Source organism: Microcebus murinus, chromosome 10 (assembly GCF_040939455.1).
Source record: "Microcebus murinus isolate Inina chromosome 10, M.murinus_Inina_mat1.0, whole genome shotgun sequence".
NCBI classification, from domain to species: Eukaryota; Metazoa; Chordata; class Mammalia; order Primates; family Cheirogaleidae; genus Microcebus; species Microcebus murinus.
The window spans coordinates 93,475,164-93,489,050 of NC_134113.1; the positions used below are offsets into that span (position 1 = coordinate 93,475,164).

General features: G+C 44.7%; 1 protein-coding gene across 1 annotated transcript; it reads left to right on the forward strand.

Annotated features, from left to right (window-relative positions):
* The first annotated feature begins 1,999 nt into the window (after nt 1-1,999).
* DPPA3 (developmental pluripotency associated 3) lies at nt 2,000-9,664 on the forward strand. Its single transcript, XM_076007857.1, has 4 exons — nt 2,000-2,144; nt 7,402-7,652; nt 8,529-8,597; nt 9,332-9,664. Exons 2-4 carry the CDS (start codon nt 7,470-7,472, stop codon nt 9,422-9,424), a joined length of 345 nt encoding a protein of 114 aa, XP_075863972.1. The 5' UTR covers nt 2,000-2,144; nt 7,402-7,469; the 3' UTR covers nt 9,425-9,664.
* Nucleotides 9,665-13,887: the final 4,223 nt, after the last annotated feature.

Genomic DNA, 13,887 nt, shown 5'->3' on the forward strand with positions numbered 1-13,887 from the left:
CTCCCAGAGTGCTAGGATTACAGGCGTGAGCCACCACGCCCGGGCGGGAACGTGATTATTTTAATGCAAAGCAGATGAAGACTTATCAGTCCAAACTACGCCCATTCACTTTTAATCATTTGAATCCTTTTATCCTTTAATCATTGGATCATTAACATTAAAATAGCTTGGAAGATTGGCTTATCGATAGTATAAGAGGAAACCGGAGTTGAAGTTTTCGGTCAGTTCAGTTCTTCCCCGCACCGTCTGCTGCAGCTCGGCCTCTCCCGCTCTTTCTGAGCGACAGGGTTCCTCCAGGTTTCCTGTCGTTCTGCTGAGACCCAGAGACCCAGAGGGACCTTACCGCTGTGACAAGACTGCCATGGACTTCTCAGAAATGCCTGCCTCAGACCTGACCCCCGAGTCTTACATGCTCACTGAAGAAAACTCTCGAGGCAATGCAGGTAAGACAGATAACGTCCTTCTTGGCTACAGGGGGTTTGGAAGTCAAAAGGATGCCCCTTTTTATGTTAACTTCAGTCATTGCAGGAGGAATCCGTTTAAGAAAACCTCAAACCAAAGTAGGGGCAGGGGATGTAACTTCCTCCAGTGGCAAAAAAGGGCTCAAAGAAGGGGAAAAAGGGGGGGGGCATGCATGCGTGTGTTGGAATTGCAGCATTTGTTAGCTATGGTTAGGAAGACCTCAGACTCTTTTTTTTTTTTTTTTTTTTTTCTTGAGAGACATCCTTGCTCTGTTTTCCTGGGTAGAGTGCAGTGGCGTCACTGTAGCTCACTGCAACCATGAGGCCCGCTAATTTCTTCTATTTTTAGTAAAGACGGGTCTCGCTCTTGCTCAGGCTGCTCTCGAACTCCTGAGTTCAAGCCATCTTCCCGCCTCGGCCTCCCCGAGTGCTAGCATTACAGGCGTGAGCCGCCGCGCCCTGTCTGCTTAAGACTTCGAAGACCAGTTTTGGGGGGGGGGGACGAGCAATTGGGAACTTAGAACGTGGCTCATAACCTCACAGGGTCAATATTTTCCCCGTCAGCAATACATGACAGGGACCGTAAAAAGCAACACAAACTGGCTCACGCCTGTAACCCTAGCACTCTGGCGGGCCTATCCTTTGAGCTCAGGAGTTCAAAACCAGCCCGAGCCAAGAGCAAGATCCCGTCTCTTAATAAAAATAGGAAGAAATTTAGCAGGACAGCCAAAAAAAAAAAATTGTAAGAAGTTAGCCGGACATGGTGGCCGCATGCCTGTGGTCCCAGCTACTGGGGAGGCTGCGGCAGGAGGATCGCTTGATCCTAGGAGTTTGAAGTTGCTGTGAGCTAGGCTGACGCCAGGCACTCTAGCCCGGGCAACAGAGTGAGACTCTGTCAAAAAAAATTCTTTTTAAACTTCAGCAATCACTAGCAATACTTTTATTCAGAAAGTAATACATACTCTTTGTAAAAATGTGTATCTAGTAAAGAAGTACCCCTCGTTTCACAGCTCAGTTCTTATCTCTGCCAGCTGTTTTCTCTTTTCACCCGCTGTATTGCCTGCCCAGGGTGGTCTCGAACTCTCTTTAGGTCAAGCGATCCTTCCGCCTCGGCCTCCAGAGTAGCTGGGGCGCCCGGCTTCTCGACCACATTTTCGAGGCCGGCTTTCCAGCTGAATTTACTCTTTAGGAATGTTAATCGACAGGCCGGAGGCTTGGGGGCCTGGGGGGAAGGGGCGGCGAGGGCGCTCTGTCATGTAGATCGCTGGTGCGCCAGGCCAGACCGGACGCCGCTTTCTTTGGAGACTGTTTCTGAAGTGCCGCTGATCGGGCCATTTCCCGGATCTTGCTGTGGGGGAATTCTTGTGTTTGGGCGGCGGTGCCCACCCCTGGCTTGGCCCGGAAGCCCGCCCAGCCTGGCCTGGAAGCCCATTACCCTGACTGAGGGCGGGCGGGCGCGGTGGGGGGCAGACGCCCCCAGGCGGGCGCCACAGGGCGGAAGCGCGCCGCCCTCCGGTGCTCGCGGCGTCTGTGTCTGGAGGGGAGGATCCCGGTCGTGAGGCTCGGGGGGAAGGAGGGGTTCATGAACAGAATGTCTGATCGTGCCTCGCCTCGGATCTGCCTCGGGTGCCGGACGGTTCCACCACCCGAAACCCGCCTTGCCATGTGCATGGGCCCTAGAAGGTGAATCATCCCGGGCCTTGATATTACTAATACTTTCACACACAGGGGTCATGATAACTCTTATTGTATGAGATACAGGTATTATGGGATATGTGTGATAGTTTGGATGGGAAGAGGCAAGAATGAGTGGTTGATTTCCCAAAATAATCGGGTTTGAGTGGGAAAATCTTGATACCATGAAGGAGCTGGGTAACCTAAGTTAGGCCTAACTGGAGATGATTAAACCACTTCAACTTAACACGTTTGCTTAATGAGGATTCTGGGAGGGACTTGCACATGGGGTCTATTTGCCGATCTCACAGGGCTCCAGAGTGCATAGTAGGTCATGCTGGGAGAGAGTGCATTCTCTGTAAGTGAACATTAAAAACCACTCCAGAGACCTGGGTATACTCTGGGGATTGCTTCTAGGAGTCCCCCAAATCACACATACTAAGTTCTATAGTTGGCACTTGGGAAACAAAATTGAGCCTCAGTGTTTCATATACTGTGGTTGGAAAATAGAAGTGGCCCCTCACAGTTCAAACCTGTCAATGGAAAAAAGCCAAACTTTCTAAAATTTAAAGATTCTGTGAGCTAAATTTGACGACTATGATCTGGAGCCACTTCTTAAGAGGCCTTGAGCAAGTGGACTCCATGTGGTTAGGTTATAGTTTGGTTTTATACATTTCAGGGAGATGTACTTTACAGCTAAAGTCATAAATACGTGGGAGGCATACATTGGTTTGTGCTAAAAAGGTGGAACATCTTGAAGCGGGAGCTTACAGATTGATTATAGGTGGGCTTAAAGATTCTTCGGGGCCGGGTGAGGTGGCTCACGCCTATAATCCTAGCACTCTGGGAGGCCCAGGTGGGTGGATCATTTGAGCTCAGGAGTTTGAGACCAGCCTGAGCAAGAGTGAGACTGTTTCTACCAAAATTAGAAGTTAACTGGACAGCTAAAAATATACAGAAAACATTAGCCGGGCATGGTGGCGCATGCCTGTAGTCCCAGCTACTTGGGAGGCTGAGGCAGGAGGATTGCTTGAGCCCAGGCGTTTGAGGTTTGAGGTTGCTGTGCGGCAGGCTGATGCCATGGCGCTCTAGCCCAGGCAATGATCTGTCTCATTCTTTGGCTTGTAATTGGTTAAGGACATGAAGCTTTGTCTAAAGGCTTGGGATGTTTTAACATAGAAGCCGTGTACTAGAGACAAGCCTTAGGACATAGGCTTGTGTAAATTGAGGACTTGTAGGTTTGTCTTGCATACTTTTAGGCCTGTTAATGGGTTACAAAGGATGTTTTTAAGAAGGGGGAGGGGCATAAGGACTGTCTGACTTTTTTTGCAATTTAATTTTAGGATATTCCTTTGGCCACAAGGGGGGGTGGTCTCAGTCGGTGGGGGCAGGGGTGAGCCTTAAAATTTTATTTTAGTTCACAATTCTTTTTTGGCTAAGATGTCGGAGACAGCATTTATGGCGAAACTCTTATTTTGTCTTATCTGTTGCCAGGGTGGTCTAGCTACCTGCCCTGGGTCTATCTAGTCTTTTAGTGGGACCTTTGGCCAAGAGGACTGAAGAGCTGAAAGGGGGCTTACAGCCAATTAAATATTAAGTCAAACAGGACTGGAGGCAGACAGGCACTTGTCTACACTTTAAAACGTTTTAGATGAGACGTAAAATCTAAAATGGCAAAGGCAAAGCCACAAAACTAATTTACTTATAAGTATTCAGGTACTATATTTGGGTTTAGTGGTAGACTTGTAGCAAATGTAAGCATTATTTTTTATTTTGAGACAGAGTCTCACTCTGTTGCCTGGGTAGAGTGCCGTGGTGTCAGCCCAGCTCACAGCAACCTCAAACTCCTGGGCTCAAGGGATCCTTCCGCCTCAGCCTCCCGAGTAGCTGAGACTACAGGCATGCGCCACCATGCCCAGCTAATTTTTTCTATATATATATTGGCCAATTAATTCCCTTCTATTTATGGTAGAGACGGAGTCTTGCTTAGGCTGGTTTCAAACTCCTGATCTAGCAATCTGCCCGCCTCAGCCTCCCAGAGTGCTAGGATTACAGGCATGAGCCACTGTGCCTGGCCTATGGGTATAAATCTTAACCTTTTTAAAATTTACTTTTAGTTATCCCTATGCTCTCATTATTAGGTTTTATCTGACAAAGCATAAAATCTTTTTAGGTCAATTACTAAAATAACTTTTTATAATACATTATAGAATTGAGCATATTATGTCATTAAGAGTAAAATTAATATTGACAGAAATCTTTGTTTTAGCCAAAATTTTTTAATACATTTTTTTCATAAACTTTATCCTAACTTTTGCACATACTATACATTTTTACAAAACATACTTTTTTTTGAGACAGAGTCTTGCTTTGTTGCCCAGGCTAGAGAGTGCCGTTGCGGCAGCCTAGCTCACAGCAACCTCAAATTCCTGGGCTCAAGCAATCCTGCCTCAGCCTCCCAAGTAGATGGGACTACAGGCATGCGCCACCATGCCCTGCTGATTTTTGCTATATAATTTTAGTTGGCCAATGAATTTCTATTTATAGTAGAGAGCGGGTCTTGCTCAGGCTGGTTTTGAACTCCTGACCTTGAGCAATCTGCCCGCCTTGGCCTCCCAGAGTGCTGATTACAGGCGTGAGCCACCGCCCGGCCTATTTTTTTTAATAACACAGCTTATTTACCAAGATTACTAAACTTCCGTGAAGCATTTGGGTTTATGAGCACTCCCTTAATTTTAAACCAGTCTGGAAGCATATAAGCACAAACACGTAATACATGGACAGACACAACATACCTAAACATAGACACTCAATAACATACACACAAAGTTCTAATAAATTTTACCCTAGAACTCTAGCCATGAAATGGTAACACAAACTCACTGGTCTGTAAAGACAGCTGGATTCAAATTTCTTCTGATGAGACTGGAACTTGTTCACATGGCAAATTTTAGTTGCCCTGATAGGTAACCTAATTAGAGCCGTGGATCAAAGTTTTTGGGTAAAGCAGTTTCCATGGCAGTTTTGATTTTTTAAAAAACCTTTACTCCCCCCCTTTTTTTTTTTTTTTTACAGTTCAAAATGAGTTTTCAATGTTTGCAATTTAGCTAGTACTGTCTGCAGCTTCTCCAGGTAGCCTTTCAATTGTAAATACCATAAACAATGAGTTATCTTAACATCAATAGAAAAAGTTAGCAGGTTTTAGAATAGCCAGGAAAGAGGAGAAATAGCTTGAGACATTTTATTTAATAGTGGTAGGTTGACCATTTCAGCTCTGAATTTTCCTTGATGTAATTTGCCCTTTTGTAAAAACTTGTGCACAAGCGGGGTGCGGTGAATCCTAGCACTCTCAGAGGCCGAGGCGGGGAGGATTGTTTGAGCTCAGGAGGTCAAGACCAGCCTAAGCAAGAGTGAGACTCCCCTCTCTACTAAAATAGAAAAATTATGGCCAGGCACGGTGGCTTCATGCCTGTAATCCTAGCACTCTGGGAGGCTCGCTCGAGGTCAGGAGTTCAAGACCAGCCTGAGCAAGAGCAAGACCCCATCTCTACTAAAAATAGAAAGCCTAGGCGTTTGAGGTTGCCGTGAGCTAGGCTGACACGGTGGCACTCTAGCCTGGGCAACAACAAAAACAAAAACATTTGTGCACAAGAAATAACTATAACCAGCTGGACCCCTTGAAAACCTGGCATGCCTTTGAATCTTCATTTACAATTTGAGGTGCCACAAACCAATTGGCATGCCCAATGGGCCATTCTCCTTGTCTGTCTTTCCTCTTTTTTTTAAAGGATTTCCCATTTTTCTTACAGAAAAACCAATTGATTAATTTTAGGATAAAAAGACAATGGAGAAGGTGGGGCGTGGTGGCTCACGCCTATAATCCTAGCACTCTGGGAGGCCGAGGCCTGTGGATTGCTAGAGGTCAGGAGTTTGAGGCCAGCCTAAGCAAGAGCAAGACCTGGTCTGTACTATAAATAGAAAGAAATTAATTGGCCAACTAATATATAGAAAAAAAGAGCCGGGCATGGTATGGTGGTGCATGCCTGTAGTCCCAGCTACTTGGGAGGCTGAGGCAGGAGGATTGCTTGAGCCCAGGAGATTGAGGTTGCCGTGAGCTAGGCTGATGCCACGGCACTCACTCTAGCCTGGGCAACAAAGTGAGACTCTGTCTCAAAAAAAAAAAGACAATGGAGAAGACCCTTTAGAATGCGCCTCCAAACCTAAATTAGGATCTCAAACTACAATTCCTAGGAAAAGAACTAGCTCAGAATAAACTAAGACCATCAAACCAAAATCTGGGAGGTCGAGCCGAGAAGGACTTACCCGTGTTCCATCAAAGGGGAAGCTCGGAGTCGGGACCTAAAAGGGCCGCGCCGGTACCTGGCGCGAGTTCGCGCTGCTCCTTAGGCGGTCCCGGGTCTTTGAGATCCTGCCGAACACATCAAAATTGTCAACTGAAAAAAAGCCAAACTGTTAAAATAATTTTGAAGGCATTTACTGCGAGCCCAATTTGGGGGCCATGACCGGGGCCACTCCTGAGAGGCCTTGAGCAAGTGGACTCAGATGTGGTTAGGTTCGTTTGGTTTCAGGGGTCACAGGTAAAGTCATAAATCAGTACGTGGGAGGCATACATTGGTTTGGCCTGAAAAGGTGGGACATCTTGAAGAGGGCTTGCTTACAGGTTATAGGTGGGTTTAAAGATTCTTTGGCTTGTAATTGGTTAAGGACATGAAGCTTTGTCTAAAGGCTTGGAATGTTTTAACATAAAGATGCTGTTTACCAGAGAGAAGCCACCGGAAGTAGACTTGTTGTGTAAATTGAGGACCTGTAGGTTTGTCTTGAATACCGGTAGGCCTGATGGGTTACAAAGGATGTTTCCAAGAAGGGAGGGGGGCATAAGACATGTCCGACCTCCCTCTTTTTGGCAGACAATTTAGTTTTAGGAAATTCCTTTGGCCACAAGGGGGGGTCCATTCAGTCAGCCGGTGGGGCAGGGGTGAGCCTTAAAATTTTTAGTTCACAAACCTATGTTGTTCAAGGGGCTTCTGTGTTACCATGTGCCCCCTGTAAAAGTGATTTTGTTCTGTCTTGATTTTCCTCTTTGAGAAAATAACGGGGGACTGTGCGTTCCTCGCGTGGTCTTCCACCCTGATGCATCTCTCGTGCAGTGTGTTAGCCTGCTTAAGAGCAGACCTAGTTTGAATGTGGAGCAAATTACTTCTGGATGTTGCTGTTAACTCAAACCGTTCTTAATTTTCTCTTTCAGAGCCTTTTAACTTCTCTGAAACTTTAACAAGGAACCTTAGTAAATTGTCTATCAGCGCTGGCGCCACTATGTGTTCCCTTCCACCAGAGGATTTACCCCAACCCCAACCGCCGGCTAGAGAAGAAACAGTCACCCAGGCTATGAAAGGTGGCGTTTTTATGCCTTACAGAAGAAGAGGAGTGAGGACTCTGTTATCTGAGCAGAAAAACAGGCTGGCAAGACTGCGATATATTATAATCAAGAAACTTGAGGTGAGCTTATGTTGTGTGGGCAGGGGTGACACTCATATAATAGGCCAGGCCCCAGTGGTTTATGCCTGTAATCCTAGCACTTCAGAGGTGCAGGGGGGGTCAGAGGTGCAGGATTGCTTAAGACCAGGAGTTTGGAGACCAGCCTTGGCAACAAAGTGAGACCCCCATCTCTACAAGGAATGAAAATTAGCTGGTGTAGTAGCATGCGCCTTTAGCCCCAGCGTGTTGGGAGGCTGAGGTGGAAGAATCCCTTGAGCTCAGGCTATTTGAGGCTACAGCATTGCTGAACTCCAGCCTGGGTGACAGAGCGCACTCAGTGGGCTGTCTCAAATTAGTGGTGAGCAGCAGCCACTCACTGCAAACATTTCATTTTTAAGACTCCCCAACGACTCTTCACGGTAGATGTGTAATAATAGTAATCTTTCCTTTTTAATATTTTTAAAATTTCAAAATATTACAAGGGTACAAATGTCTTTTTGTTTTGTTTTTGAGACAGTCTCGCTTTGTTGCCCAGGCTAGAGAGTGCCCTGGTGTCAGCCTAGCTCACAGCAACCTCACACTCCTGGGCTCAAGCAATCCTGCTGCCTCAGCCTCCCAAGTAGCTGGGACTACAGGCATGCGCCACCATGCCCGGCTAATTCTCTATATATTTAGTTGGCCAATTAATTTCTTTGTATTTATAGTAGAGACAAGGTCTCACTCTTGGCTTCAGGCTGGTTTCAAACTCTGACCTCGAGCGATCCTCCCACCTCGGCCTCCCAGAGAGCTAGGATTACAGGCGTGAGACACTGCGCCTGGCCACAAATGTTTTTGATTACATGCATCAATTTTGTTATGCTTGAGTCATCTTAGTTTCCAATCTTCTTTCTTCCCAAGAAGCGTGAAAGAGAGGAAGAAGACGACGACGATGACAACAACAACACTGGATTTCAGGATCCTCAGTGGGTGGGTATCTAGTTTTTTTTGGTTTTTTTTTGACTCTGGAGAAACCAGTTCATATTTTTACCTTTAAAAAATTAAACAGTAAGTATAGAGTTTATTTTTTTGAGACAGTCTCACTGTGTTGCTCAGGCTAGAGAGTGCCATGGCATCAGCCTAGCTCACAGCAACCTCAACCTCCTGGGCTCGAGTGATTCTCCTGCCTCAGCCTCCCAAGTAGCTGGGACTACAGGCATGTGCCACCATGCCCGGCTAATTTTTTCTATATATTAGTTGGCCAATTAATTTCTTTGTTTATAGTAGAGACTGGGTCTCGCTCTTCCTCGGGCTGGTTTTGAACGTGAGCCACCACGCCCGGCCTAGAGGTTCTATATTCTCCCTGCCCCACTGTACGTAGCCTCCCTCACTGTCAGCTGTGGATACCAGAGTTGCGCGCATCTTTTACAAGTGACAAGCCTACACTGATATATCATTCTCGCCCAAAGTCCATACTTTATATTAGGGTTCGCTCTTAATGTTTTTATCGACAATCTGCACCTGTTACCATTACAAAGTGATCCACAAGCTGCCATTCTTTGTTACTCATATTTCAGTCTTTTCCCTCAATGTTTTGCTTTTGACCCCTTCCCCCCACATGCTTTGTGTTTGTGTTCCCTGTTTCTTAAACAGCATTAGATTTCAGGGTTTGTTACATTTCTTTGGGGTGCAATATCCCAATAACCTCTTTCATTTTTTTTCAGGGTAAATCAAGAGGTAAACCATTCAGATGCAGGTGTAATTTCTGCGTGCTTAACAAATGGGATCCTAAAGAAAATGCTAAAATAGGGATGTGATGATGGCATCCTGCCCATTTTACCATGAACCTTATTCTTATGCTTTTCTTTTTTTTGCTGGTAATTTTATGAAGCAAGTTGAAAGCTTTGTTAGGATAGATTGTACCAATAATCTTGAATTATATAATCTATTAATAATCTATGATTTCTGATATCTGTTTCTTGTATCTTTTCCCTATTACCTTGATACTAGTAATTTATAAGGGATGTGTGTAGTTTGAATGTATTTGAATAACTTCAGTATACTTTAGCTTTACTTTTTGATTTTACCCAAAGAATCCCCAATAGGTCTGAAGTATTCCCATGTGTTTTAGTGTAACCTAAAGTCAGTGCGATAAAACTCAACATCAAGAATTTGCAGCGGTGACTTGTGGGAGAAGAATCTGAAGGAAACATTGGGTAGTTTGGGCTAGAGATTAATTGATTAGATTTTCTGGTTTTCAAAAATTGTAATGAAAGGAAATTTTGATGTGCTGTATTTTTACTTCCTAGTAGCAAATAAATGTGTGCCTAAGCAATAAAATTGACATTTGAGTACCTTTTAAAAATTCTTGTTCTTGATTTTATACTTGTTCATTGAATACACAGCAAGAATAATTTTTATCCTCATCACATTCCTGGAGTATAAATATCTGGCTTTCTGAATATTTGTGATACTGTCCCACTGGCAAACATTTGGGCAAGGTCAGAAAATATGGGCACAGATATATCAACTTCCTACAAGAGTTGTGAAAACTGGAAAGTGGTAGAAAAGTAGAGCTTAATAGGTTTTTATCTTTTATTCGTTTTACCTCATTTTTTTGAGACAGTCTCACTTTGCTGCCCAGGCTAGAGTGCCGTGGCGTCAGCCTAGCTCACAGCAACCTCAAACTCCTGGGCTCAAGAGATCCTCTTGCCTCAGCCTCCTGAGTAGCTGGGACTACAGGCATGCACCTCCATGCCAGACTAATTTTTTTCTGTATATTTTTAGTTGGCCAGTTTCTATTTTTAGTAGAGACGGGGTCTCAACTCTTGCTCAGGCTGGTTTCAAACTCCTCAGCCTCCCAGAGTGCTAACATTACAGGCATGAGCCACCACACCCAGCCCTGATAGGTACCTGGGGGTTTTCCCCCTCATACCAAGCAAGATTCTGCAGTGAATAACCGGCTAGGTGTTCCCTGATTCCATTCTAACACTACCTGGAGACAGCAACAGGGTCCAGTCTCCTACGAAAGACTCTCGCTCCAGATGCCAATTGCAAATCCCAGGTGGTTTTGCCTGCGTTTCTGACCAAGCAGCTATAAGTCAGCTATAAACCAGCTATAAAGACCCCCTCCTTGGGTTCAATTACTTTGAGTAATTGAAGTGGCTCATAGAACTCAGGGAAACACTTAACTCCAAGGTGGCAAAGGATATGGACAACCAGATGGCAGAGATGCACAAGGCGGGGTAGGGGAGACATGCAGGGGGAACAACCCTACTGGAGTCCACACGTGTTCAGTTAGACTGAAGCGCTCAGAAATCCGTCCTTTTGAGTTTTTGTGGAAACTTCACTATATAGGCATTTTTATGGATTGCCCATTGGTTTATCAGCTCAACCTTCAACCCTGCCCCTCTACCCCAAGAGGTCCAAGATAGGAAAGTGAAAGTTCCAACCCTCGAATCCTGCGGTTAGTTCCTCTGGCAACTAACCCCCACTCCCCAGGTTGGAGTCCCCAGCCACAGGTCTCTACGAGCATACAAAAGATAGCACTTCAGAGTTGTCAAGGATTTAAGGAGCTAGCTGTTAGAAAACTGAATAAGACCAGATATATTTCATAATATCTCAGGAGGGAATTAATGTCTTATGATTTTTAAAGATTTTAGAGATGGGAGTTTTACTTCTTGCCCAGGCTGGAGTATAGTGACACCATCACAGTATACTGCAGCCTCAAACTCGAGCTCAAGCAATTATCCTCCCACCCTAGCCTCCAGAGTAGTTGGGACTGTATGTCTAGCTAATTTATTTTATGGAGAAAGAGGTCTCAAACTCCTGGCCTCAAGTGATCCTTCTGATCCTCCCAAAGTTCTCGGATTACAGGTGTGAGCCACCATTCTGGACTGTATTGTCTTTCAATGACTCATGCATGTAGATCTAACATTTCTTTTCGGGATACAAAGATACATAAAATCTGCCCTCCAACTATCATGTTTAGAGTGTGACCAAATGGGGAACCTAATAGAAAAAAAGCAGCTGGAGACCTAGGGTGAAGAAATAAATGCCTTGCTGATAAGATAAGTTAGCTGTTGGTATTCAGAATTAGGGGGAAACATTAAAAGGATATAATACAAAGTACATACCTAGAAGACTGGTTGCAACAGAAATGGCAAAGTACAACAGTGGAGATGTTATGAAGGGATGTTAAATATTAACATTCACTCACATTACCAAATTTCGTCTTTAGAGGTTATCCTACTTAGAAATAAACCCATCATAGTCTACCAGCAAGGACAAATGTGGGACAGTCTTGAGGTTTTGCTGTAACTTGCAGGTTCCTTGTGGTAGCGAAGCTGACTTGATAGTTTTTTTGTATGAACTTGAGAGTCAGTATCTAGATTTTAAAAAGCCAATTTATTTTTATTGCAATAGTGTTAAATTTCTAAATTAGATTTAATATCCAAGAATATGAATGAATAAAATGCATTCTACATGTCCTTTAGTGTTCTTCAGATATATTTAAATTTTAAAAAATACAATAATAGTTTACATTTGAGTGCTAGGCATTGTTCTAAGTATAATATTTTACATGCATCAACTCATTTGATCCTTAAAATTTCTGGGTTCATTTTATCTTCATTTTTTTGAAAAAAGCACAGAAATAATTAACTTGCTCAATGTTACATAATAAGTGGCTTATCTGATTGAAGTCAGCTTCGTTAAGTCAGTTCTTTCAGCAGATATTTTCTTTTTTTGAGACAGAGACTTGCTTTGTTGCTCAGGCTAGAGTGAGTGCCGTGGCATCAGCCTAGCTCACAGCAACCTCAAACTCCTGGGCTCAAGCGATCCTCCTGCCTCAGCCTCCCGGGTAGCTGGGACTACAGGCATGTGCCACCATGTCCAGCTAATTTTTTCTATATATATTAGTTGCCCAATTAGTTTCTTTCTATTTATAGTAGAGACTGGGTCTTGCTCTTGCTCAGGCTGGTCTCCAACTCCTGACCTTGAGCAATCCGCCCACCTCAGCCTCCCAGAGTGCTAGGATTACAGGCGTGAGCCACCGCGCCCAGCCAGATGTTTTCTTCTTTAGATCTTTTTTTTTTTTTTTTTGGAGGGTGCTTAAGATTTTATTTTAGTTCACAGGGACATGTTTAAAAGATGAGTCTAAAAAAAGATAAAAAGATGAGTCTAACAATGTTACTTAAAAGATGAGTTGTCAGCTCTGTTAATTCAGTGACTTTCAGTGTTGAACAGCCTGCAGAGTAAGTAATGAGGGGCCGTGCTCAGTCCACCTGGCAACGGCATCAGGGCCCAGCCCTGCACCCACACACAGCCACCACGAGCCTGTGCCACCACTCCTGCAGAGACAGACGTGGGCTCAAATGGCCAAGACCAGCGCTCAGAGCATGGGGAGGGTCTGCCGATTGGACGGTGGAGAGATGTGAGTGGCTTTAGATCTTTCTTCTTGAAATATATGTATTCTAACTGGTTGTAACATAGGAAAGCTCTTGGTTTCTACTTTTATTGCTTACTCTAATAACATTTTTCATTTTATTTTAATCTTTTTCTCCTAAAAAAAAATTTTAGGCAAGGTGTTGTGGTTTCACACCTGTGATCCCTGCACTTTGGGATGCCAAAGTAGGACGATTGCTTGAGAAGAGGAGTTGGGGCCCAGCCTGAATGAGGGCCTGTCTCTGCGCGCGCGCTCCCTGGCCAGTGTGGTGGTATGCTCCAGCTACTTGGGAGGCTGCTGAGGCAGGAGGACACCTTGAGCACAGGAGTTTGAGGCTGCAGTGAGCTATGATCATGGCACTATACTCCAGCCTGGGCAAAATTCAAACCACATAAAGTTGCAAGATGAGGCCAATGACCTTCTGTGTACATTTCACCTAGATACACCAATTGTTAACAAGCGCCACATTTAATTTAACACTTTATTTTTTTCTCTGTTTTTTTTTTTTTTTTTTTTTTTGAGACAGAGTCTCGCTTTGTTGCCCAGGCTAGAGTGAGTGCCATGGCGTCAGCCTAGCTCACAGCAACCTCAATCTCCGGGGCTCAGCGATCCTTCTGCCTCAGCCTCCTGAGTAGCTGGGACTACAGGCATGCGCCACCATGCCCGGCTAATTTTTTTTTGTATATATATTTTTAGTTGGTCAATTAATTTCTTTCTATTTTTGGTAGAGACGGGGTCTCGCTCAGGCTGGTTTCGAACTCCTGACCTTGAGCAATCCGCCCGCCTCGGCCTCCCAAAGTGCTAGGATTACAGGCGTGAGCCACCGCGCCCGGC

What these genes read in the sequence shown, in the direction of transcription:
- DPPA3 (XM_076007857.1), top strand. Translation starts at nt 7,470, where the DNA reads ATGTGTTCCCTTCCACCAGAGGATTTACCCCAACCCCAACCGCCGGCT. An exon ending in TTATAATCAAGAAACTTGAG is followed by an intron (nt 7,653 to 8,528) that starts GTGAGCTTATGT and finishes TTTCTTCCCAAG; the next exon opens with AAGCGTGAAAGAGAGGAAGA. An exon ending in GATTTCAGGATCCTCAGTGG is followed by an intron (nt 8,598 to 9,331) that starts GTGGGTATCTAG and finishes ATTTTTTTTCAG; the next exon opens with GGTAAATCAAGAGGTAAACC.